This window comes from Vicia villosa, unplaced genomic scaffold (genome assembly GCF_029867415.1).
Source record: "Vicia villosa cultivar HV-30 ecotype Madison, WI unplaced genomic scaffold, Vvil1.0 ctg.001512F_1_1, whole genome shotgun sequence".
NCBI classification, from domain to species: domain Eukaryota; kingdom Viridiplantae; phylum Streptophyta; class Magnoliopsida; order Fabales; family Fabaceae; genus Vicia; species Vicia villosa.
In genome coordinates, this window is record NW_026705645.1 from 125,664 (window position 1) to 136,174 (window position 10,511).

General features: G+C 32.9%; 1 protein-coding gene across 1 annotated transcript; it reads left to right on the forward strand.

Moving 5' to 3' along the window:
• Window positions 1-5,307: 5,307 nt before the first annotated feature.
• LOC131635565 (extensin-like) lies at window positions 5,308-6,064 on the forward strand. Its single transcript, XM_058906194.1, has one exon. It carries the CDS (start codon window positions 5,348-5,350, stop codon window positions 5,876-5,878), a length of 531 nt encoding a protein of 176 aa, XP_058762177.1. The 5' UTR covers window positions 5,308-5,347; the 3' UTR covers window positions 5,879-6,064.
• The last annotated feature ends 4,447 nt before the right edge of the window (window positions 6,065-10,511 follow it).

The window sequence follows — 10,511 nt, forward strand, 5'->3', positions numbered from 1 at the left end:
GTCTCTCACGTACTATCTCTACCTTTGAGTACAATTCACACACCTCAAAAAAATGAGGTAGCTAGCCAAATGCAAAATAGACATCTCGTAGAAATCACTATGACCCTTCTTCTCCATGGTAACGTTCCACTCCGATTTTGGGGGGATGCTAACAGTGTGTTACCTTATAAATTGCATGCATTCATCTGTCCTTAGCAATACCCATCACTCAATTAATGTCATGTCTACTATTATTCCATATCATTCTGGGTGCCTGACCAGCTATATATACCTACGGGAGTCCCACTTCTCGACCACTACAGACATATCACCATCGACACCCAAAGTTTGTCGTATTTGTCCCTGAGATCATTGCAACCTCTCCTCTGATGTTGCCTCCATCATCGCATTCGATCCTTTAGCCCGAGTCTGGTATTTAGGTTGCCTTTTAAAATGGTAGATCAAATATGATATCCCTCTCCATATTATATTGATTTTATGTTATCACTATCTTTCTCCTTTGCATTATACCTGCATGTCTTCTTTGTCTTCTGTTTCTATTCCTAATACTCTAGGTGAAACATTATCTCACACTGAATGGAGACAAGTAAGGATTGATGAGATGTGTGCTCTCCAAAGCAGTGGTCCATGGGAACTGGTTCCTCTTCCCTTAGAAAGTCTTTGGTAGATTGTTGTTGGCTTTATGCTATGAAGGTCGGTCCAAATAGTAAGATTGATCGATTTAAAGCTCATAGAGAGACCTCATATTTTTTTAGTAAGATTAAAGTGATACTTTCTCGCTTGTAGACAAAATGGCATCAATTAGACTTCTTCTCGGCATTGCAATCATTCGACACTGGCCTTTTTATCAACTTGACATCAAAAATGCATTTTTACATGGTGATCTTGAAGATGAAGTATATATGGAGTAACTAACTGGGTTTGTTGCTCAGGGGAGTCATCAACTATGGCTTGTCGGCTACATAAGTCTCTCTATGGTCTTAAGCAATCTCTGAGAGTTTGGTTTGAAAGTTTCAGTATCATAGTACAATAGTTTGGTATGGTCCATATATATATATATATATATATATATATATATATATATATATATATATATATATATATATATATATGGGATAGGATCAAATGACACCAAGGTGTCAAAGTTTATTTTGAACCAAATCTAAACCGTTAAAATAATTGATCAAACGGTGATACTAAATAGTCTATCTTTTAGAAGAAAAATATGATATATATATATATATATATATATATATATATATATATATCTATAATATAAGAAAATTTACTGTTCTGGATTTCACCAAAATACCCTTTGATTATCTTAGTTTAAATTAATATTTTTGGGGCAAAAAATGTCTTTTCATTTTTAACAAAATAATACCCTTTTATTGCTGAACTGTATATCATTATCTCAATTTCAAATTTCAATTTCTTCTCTCTGTCCTTTCACTCATTCTCTCTTCCTTTCTCTCTTTCTCTCTCTTTCTCTCTCCGGAACGTTTCATTCTTATTCTCCCTCTTCTTCCTCCTCTTCTTCTTCCTTCTTCCTCTTCTTCTTTACAAACTGTAATGATACTCTCTGCAACACTTTGAGAACGAAGCCCTAATCAAAGTCTATAACTATGCACGAAATCCGGGTTTGGAAATCCTATAAAAATGAAGATGCACAAAATTAGGGTTTCGGAAAAGCATTAGATGCTCTGAATCATGGTGGAAGTCGTAATGCTTGGCATTTATCGGATGTTCAGGTATATGATATGCTCAGATTTTCAAGGTTTGTGCTCTTTATCCTTCTGTGCTTAGATCTTCAAAGTTTTTAAGGGCTTGTTTTCTTCTTATAGTAAAAATAGATGTTGTATATGTTTGTATTCACTACAGAACAAAATATAATACCTCATGACACCAGTTTGGTTAGAACTTTGTCTATGTCCCTCGTCTCACCAACCAAGCTGCCTACATCGGATAAATCTTGCATTTACATTGCTTTCTAATTGTTGGATTGTGGTTTTCTTATATTTTTAAAGTGATTGGTTAACGAACAACTTTGTATAGTGTATATACTGATATTTGTATAGTCAGATACTTTTTCTCACTAGCCTTTTTTACTAGTGATTCTAAGTTGAGTATCTAAATGCAGGTAACTGCTGCTGGTGATCTTTGCGCTGTATGCCAAGAGAAGATGCATGATCCTATCCTTTTGTGCTGTAAACACATGTTCTGCGAGGAGTGTGTATCTGAATGGTCAGTTCATAATTTTATAGTGTTTTAGACCCTTGAAATTGCAAACATACAGCTTCTTATTTAAACAAATAACTATGGTATTTTACCCAGTCATGTTTTCATTGCTTGTGAATAAAATTGTTGGTACTTTAATAATTTTTCTATTTCAGTTGTTTTTTGTGTGATTTGCGTGTTTATTCACTTGCGGGGTGATTTGGGTGTTTATTCACTTGCGGGGTGATTTGCGTGTTTATTACGTCCATGTGGTAGTTTGTTGGTGTTGCAGGAATGGGAAGGAAGAAACAATATTGACATGTCTATTACTGTTACTACATCGATTCGTGTGGTGGAAAAGAGATGGACTAACTACAACTTTCAAAAACTTTATATTTGTGTTGTTCTATGTTTTGTTTTTAGTTTTTTGATGGTTTGATTTCAACTAAGTATTTGTTACTTTTATTGTAGAATACTAAAGGAAAAGGGCAATTGAAGTATCTCTTGAAAAACTGAATTGTTTGCTATTTACATGAGCTCAAAGGAGTAAATGGCACACATATGGCAGGGAGATGGTTTAAAACATTGAGTTCATACATCTTAGTCTACTTTATGTTTTATGTATGCTGTTTTTTCTATATGTCAACATTAAATTGTAAATCAAGTTTGGTTTGGTGTTAACCATTGTTCTGTCTTCTAAACTTTTCTAGGAGAATTGCCGAGGTGAAGGCTAATGAAAGGAAGACAGCTTTGGAAGAGATCTTGTACACATTGGTTGTGCACAAGTTTATGGATGCTAATATTTCTTTGATACCCTCTCTAACGGCAGATCCATCTGGTACACTTCCCGGTGAATGCTTCATCGGACGTATCACTCGAAAAAAGGGTATTTATGCTGAAGCAACTAAGCTTGAAACTTTAACTCCTCATCTTGATACTGTAGATGCACCTTGTGTCTATGTTCCTCATTGTGGTGGTTGCAAGACACAGAATTTGGCTTATCAAGCTCAGGTTAAAGCTAAAGAAGAACAGGTTTCTGAGACCATTAAAATGACATTGCCAGTCTATAGACTACCTAAATTAATTTATCTACTCTAATTTTTATCATTCTTTTTCACTTTGTGGTTGTAATTGTAACTGTATTTTGTGAATTTAAATCAGTTTGTAAATACTGAATGTTGGGAGCCCTTCTCAAGTTCAAGGTTATACTGTTTTTTCTTTTATTTGGTACTTTATCCTTTTTCTACTATTATTTTTCACACAAAATTTTGTAACTTTCTCCTGACATATTATCAGTTCTCACCATGCTTTTATGCCTTCTGCACTAACATACTTTTTGGAAATCTTAATTTTTTCTTTGTTTTAGATTCCTTAACTGATTGACATGTTTGAATAATTTTAAAATTGAATGGGAAATATATGTTTTGCTTTCTAAGGTCAATGCCTGATTACTATAGTTTCGGTGGTTGATCCTTTTCTTACCTGTATTAGATTATAAATGGCCCTGGAGTTTTGAGCAAATTTTTGGGTGAAACTGAAGATAAAAATGTAAGGGACCTATAGAAAGCTGATGATGAACAGGATCAGAGGACCTTAGGTGATGGATATATATGCATTGCATGGTCTTTAAGTTCTAATCTATAAGATAATTCATTTATCATGTTCTCTGTTTTTATTGGATGAAAGTGATTTGCATGTTATTATATTTGATGAAATTGATGCTATCTTGAATAAAAATGAATATTAGTTTCAAAGACTGAATAGTTGAGTATTTTAATTTGAATTTGAATAGTTTGACATCTTAAATCTTAAGAGATAGTAGTATATATTTTTATATAGCAGCAGCAAAACTATTCATCTCATTATTATTCATCATCTTCTAAAATATACTTTAGTTGAAAACACATCTCTTTGGGAGAAAGAATATACTTTGCATGGGAAATATTTAGTATTATATTTTAAATTTGTTAAAACACAATAATTGATAGGGAAACATTTCACTAATACTAGAATATTTTTGTATACAGGAAAACATTTCACTAATATGAGAATGATATAATGTCAAATATTTTACTAATATTTTGGTATTATTTTTATATACGGGGACAAAGTTTACTAATATTTTGGTATTATTTTTATATACGGGGACAAATGTACTACTGATTCAAATATTTTTATAACTGATGTCAAAATACGGAAAAACAATCTATGATTAACTCAAATATTTTTATAGACGATATTATTTTTATATTAAAAAAAATACTACTAATTTCTGTATTTTTTTTAAATGATGTCAAAAAACAAACATTTTGACATTTTACTATTTCCTTATTATTATATTTACTGGATATTCAATTTTGCTTTCTCAAAAAAAACCTTTATTAATGTCACAATTTTTTCTCATCCTTTGACTTTTCTTTTTTATTTCTTTTTCTAATCATACATTTTAGTTGTTAAATAATTACTAAATATCATGCGATTTTATTTTCAAAATCGTTTATAATTTACTTCAAATATTAATTTTGTTCTTATTATATATTTTTTATAAACAACAATTATTATCTGAAAAAACAATACGCGTGACCGACTAGAACCCGTGCGTATGCACGGGTTTGTTACTAGTATATATATATATATATATATATATATATATATATATATATATATATATATATATATATATATATATATATATATATATATATATATATATATATATAAATTAAAAATATTTTTATCTTTTCAGTTTGGGTAAACTAAAACCAAGCTGGTGTCAAAATTTCTTTAGCCCTTGCTATTCGATGCTGCCAAACCAAAGTAACGTCCTAAATTAGAGCAATTTGGGTGGCAATCATCCCAAAAACAATGATGCGGACAACCACTATTTGTTCATGAGGACATCCACTTTTTTTTATGATCGAATTGTTCGAAAAAAACAATAAGAATAAGTAATAATTCAAAGTTTGCCAGCCTTATAGTATAATTTAATATGATTGTATACATAATGCATAATGCATGTTTCTTAAAAAGTAAAGTAAACTAATAAAGATGCTTTAAGAATTTACCTATAAAATGGGGTTGCACCACCACCATTCTTTCACAGAAACAAAACAAACTAGTAAGTAAAACAATGAGGTCCCTAATGGCCTCCTCTGCTTCTCTCATTCTTGCATTAGCCATGCTCTTCCTCGGTTTCCCATCTGAAATTTCAGCAAAAGACTATTCTTACTCCTCACCGCCACCACCAAAGGATCCATACCTTTACTCATCGCATCCACCTCCACCAGTTCACACCTACTCTCATCCACACCCAGTCTACCACTCTCAACCGCCACCAGTTCACACTTACCCTCACCCACACCTAGTCTACAACTCCCCTCCACCTCCATCACCACGCAAGATACTTTACAAGTACCCATCTTCTCCACCACCACCACTGCACACTTACCGTCATCCTTACCCCGTCTACCATTACCCACTGCCACCACCACCACATAAGAAGCCATACAAGTACCCATCTCTCCCTCCACCACCAGAGCACACCTACCGTCATCCTCACCTTGTCCACCACTCCTCGCCACCACCACCAACACCACACAAGAAACTATACAAGGGATTCTTCACAGATATATTTCGTCAGTCTTTGATTAATACTGTTTAGAGGGTTGCTTTTCTATATTTAATTTATGTTTTTGTTGTATTAGCCACTGTTGTAGGGCTATGCCTCAATATGCATGTGTTTGCAGGAATTTTGATTTTCAATGTTTGGTTTTGTATCAAGGTGACTGACAACCTAAATAAATATATCCCATATTTTGATATCCCCTATTAAAAAATACCTATATTGTATCAAAGTATCTTTCTTCTTTTGACGACATAGATTTTTAATACTATAAACAAAGAGAGTACAATGAGTACTTCAACTCACTTCAAAAAGAGGTACAGTGCCTCAAACCATAAAGTAGAACGCACCATAAGCAATAAAGTAGCACTAGCACTTACACAAAGCCAAAAGAGGAACTACATCTGAACCTACACTACACCCTCAGCAAGAGCAAAACTTTGTGTCTAATTTAGCTCCATAAATAAATTGATAATCATCAAAAGAAAAAGAATATCCCATTCCCATTAAGCCTGTGTTTGGCTTCCAAAGAAAATTGTCGCACGTTACACAAAAGCTACAACTGGTAGCTTCTTAAAATTGCGGTGCAAACGTGCGGTAGCGCTATACCACCACTTTACCAAACACACACTAAGTAGCCAAAGTAACTAGTAATACTCTGCTTTTTGATATAAAGACATCCCTCGTTCCAACCATCTATGCATAGAAATTCAATACTGGTGGCTAGAGATGATTATGGATGGACTATTCACGCATATATCTAATTTATAATCATTTATTATAATCAGATATCATAGCCAATTCATTTAAATAGTTATAATTTTACATAACCGATTATAAAATCAGTTTATCCATAATTATATTTTATAATTGATTTTAAAATTTATAATCAAATTTTAATTTAAAATCAGTTTCAAACATCAAAATAAATTTTTTATGTTTGAATTTTTTTTTACGGTTAACTTTAAATTTGTATTTTTTTTTAAAAAACGATTTTTCATATTTCTGAAAAATGTTTTTTCATATTTCGAGAAAAAAAGTTGATTTTTCATTTTTTTTTCAAAAACATACTATTTTTTCGTATTTCTAAAAAATACTGTTTTTTTATTCCGATTAAAGACGATTTTTGTATTTATGGAAAAATTCAATTTTATCGTATTCTCGAAAAACTTGACTTTCGTGTTTTCGAAAGAATTCGGTTTTTTACGAATTTAAAAATAAAATCGATTTTTTTCGTATTTCGAGAACTTGACAAAATTTGTTATTTCCATCCATAAAGTGCATTTTATCATTTCCTTGGTCAATTAGATTGATTATTTCCATTTTGCACGGCCAATATTCCTTCAAGATACCGTCAAATTCTTACTCTACATTCATCCATAATAGCATGTGCCTTATACAGCTAGACAAAGAAAAAAAAAATTTAACAACTTAACTTTATCTGAACATCTTATCATTTTGCAACTTGTCACCAAAATTACAATTAAACCGCCACAATTTATAATTCCGTCAATGCAAACGGCGATAATGTGTTAAAATAATTAAAAAAAAATAGTTATTTATGTAATTAATTTGAAAATTTAGTTATGAGTGTAATTTTTTTGAAAAACTTAGTTATTTAAAAAAAGATTTCCTAAAATTAAGAATAATTTTAAAATTTCATATTTTTTATATTAATTCAATTATTTATTATTATTGATCCTACTAACAAATTATTATTAGGGTTAATAGTCATTTAGGCCCCTGTCATATAGGCGACTCCCTTTAAAAAAAAACAACAGTTTTAGATTACGCCTACAACTTTAAAATTCCAAGTCTTTTACCCCCTAAGAGAAAAAATCACCCATCTGTAAAATGTATTTTTTTGAATTACCCCCATGATTTTTACACGTTTAGGGGGTGCCCAAAAATTATAGGGAATAATCTAAAACTTTTTTTTAAAAGGGGTAAACACTACAAGAAAAAGGTTGTATAGCCACGTAATATAGTGACGTGAAAATCACGTGAGTAATAAAAGCTAGTTGCGACGTGAATATCACGTCACTACTAATTTTAATATTAAAATATCAAGCATAACGTAAATATTGGGTCTGTCAGAAATTGCTTTTTTAAAAAGATAGTTGTGACGTGAAAATCACGTCGCAACAATAAAATTAAAAAAAAAATTAAATTGGTCTGACCTGTACAGTCTTTATTGCAGTGAGAGAATTTAATTATTACTGTTGGGAAGTAGTGACGTGTATTTCACGTCGCAAGTCAGTCACAGTTGGCATGTGCAGTCAGAGAATCTGATATTATACTATTGGGTAGGTTGCGACGTGAATTTCACGTGGAAATGTTGCGAAGTGAAATTCACGTCGCTAAAGGTGTTATACGTACACGCTTTACCCTTCTCTCCCCCAGACCCTTACCTTAACAAATTTTGCAGAAAACCCATTTTCTGCTTTCTCTTCCAAACACCTTGCTCTTTTGTTCAAAGCCATTTTCAAACTTGCTCATTTTCATACCCATTTTCAAACTTGCTCTTTTGAATCATAAGGTAAATTGCATCTGTATTTATTTAGAACTCTGATTTATAGTCATCTGTATTTATATAATGTTAATTTCTATATTTTTTTTTTGGATTTTGAAGGGAGAAGAAGGAGAAGAAGGAGAAGAAGAAGAGGAAGGAGTAGATTAGAGAAAACGTATGTTTTTTTTGAAATTTTTTTATTTGATTTTTGTTTAAATTTTTATAATTTAGGTTTGTTAGGTTTATTAAACTCTGGTCCAAATGTTGCGACGTGATTTTCACTTCACTAATTAGTGAAGTGAAAATCACGTCACTAAAAGTTGCCACCTTGCCTCCTGCGACGTGAATGATCACGTCGCAAATAATGATTTGTGAAGTGTTTTTTCTGTTTGTGGCGTGATAATCACGTCACTACTGAGCTCTTTTTTTGTGGTGAAATCAAAACTCGTCTATATGGCAAGGGGTAAATGGCTATTAACTCTTATTATTATTTCACTTGCTTGGCCCAACTTTTTATCTATTTTTCATCTCCTTATAAGGAGATGTAGGACCAAACACATATTTACAAAGCTCTTATGAAAAAAAAGTAGCTCTTTTTAAAGACAAAAAATTGAATAAAAGGAGCTTGTAAAAAAAGGAGTTGAAATCAACTTTTCCGGAGCTTAAAACATGTGGTCGCGGTTCGAATCTCATTGAAAACATTTTTCTTTAAAAAACATGGCACTAATAGAATAAACCGTAAATTTTTCAATTTTTTCTATGCTTCATAACATTTAGAGTTATATTTTATTTATTCATTTCTTTTTCTTCTGTTCACATTATAAATTTTGTAGATACTAATATTTTCCAACTTTTGTATATTATTGATCCGACTAACAAATTATTATTATTTCACTAACAAGTCATTTTTTCTTTTAATCTCTTCTTTAATAATTAATTATCCCACTCACTAACTAACCATTTTTTAAGCAATTCATAGAACCTTTCAAACCCATGTTTTATGAAAGCTAAAATGAATGATATTTTTTATAATTTTCTTTATATATTTACTTATTTATTTTATTATTATTAATTTAATTCTATATTTTAATTAATTTTAATTTAAAAAATAAAACTATCTATGTCCCTTGGAAATATAGTTGTATATGATTTAGATTTTCCGATGAGACAGGAGTTGAAAGTTATTACTTAAATTAAGTGACAATTTAAGTTGTGCCATTGAATATTCTCGCGCAGGCTTGCACCTGTCCAATCACCGAGCAGGGAGCTCCCTTGGATAGATCAGTCGATTTCACATACCTTACGAGTAGGTATGTGACTCGAGCTAGCCCTCGGACAGGGCCTCAGTCAGACATATCACCTGAGCAATTCCATCTGCTCGTAGGATTCTTCCTCCTCGTGTGTCTCCATCACTTCCAATTCTCCGGATATTGTGGAATCTACGCACTCATGAGAAGAACGTGTCTCCCCTAATACTTCGGGAGGATTGACCCAGGATGGAGACCACGTGTTGATCTCCACTACACATGTAGATCCTGTAAGTCTCCTTTTAGGCCTGCTCATTCAGCCCAAAACGAAGACCTTGGCCCAGCGCTGGGGATTATAAATACCCTCTTTCACTAGAGGGTCATGTATTCATTCACTCTCACCTATTATCTGTACTTGCACTCTTTTGCTCTCTTTCTTACTTTGACATCGGAGTATCTTGCAGGTACACCCCCCATTCACATAAAGTCCAGTCATTGAAGGCCATTGACGATCCAGTCTGATCAGGTACGATCAGTGGCGACGTCTGTGGGAATCTTTGCTTCCCCATCTTTCCTAGCACAAGATCAAAGAAATTTCAATCAACCTATCGATCATCATGGCTAGTAACAACAACGACAACAACGGTGACCCTTTCCGTCTCACCAAACTGATCGAGAACGCCACTGCGGCCAACATACAAATCGACCTGAGGGACAAACAAGCTACCTTCTCCTCGACCCAAGTGTCCTTGCGTCTGCACGATCAGCAGAATGACAACCAGCCCATCTATGTGGACATTCCCTTTCTGCCCAACGGTGATCCGGCTACGACGGCCCTCTGCAGAGCCATCAACCGAACCAACCTCATGTTGTTCCAGTAGAACCAGCGAAGCATTACAATGGAAAAGAGAAA

Coding starts and splice junctions, on each gene's coding strand:
- LOC131635565 (XM_058906194.1), top strand. CDS start 5,348: ATGAGGTCCCTAATGGCCTCCTCTGCTTCTCTCATTCTTGCATTAGCC.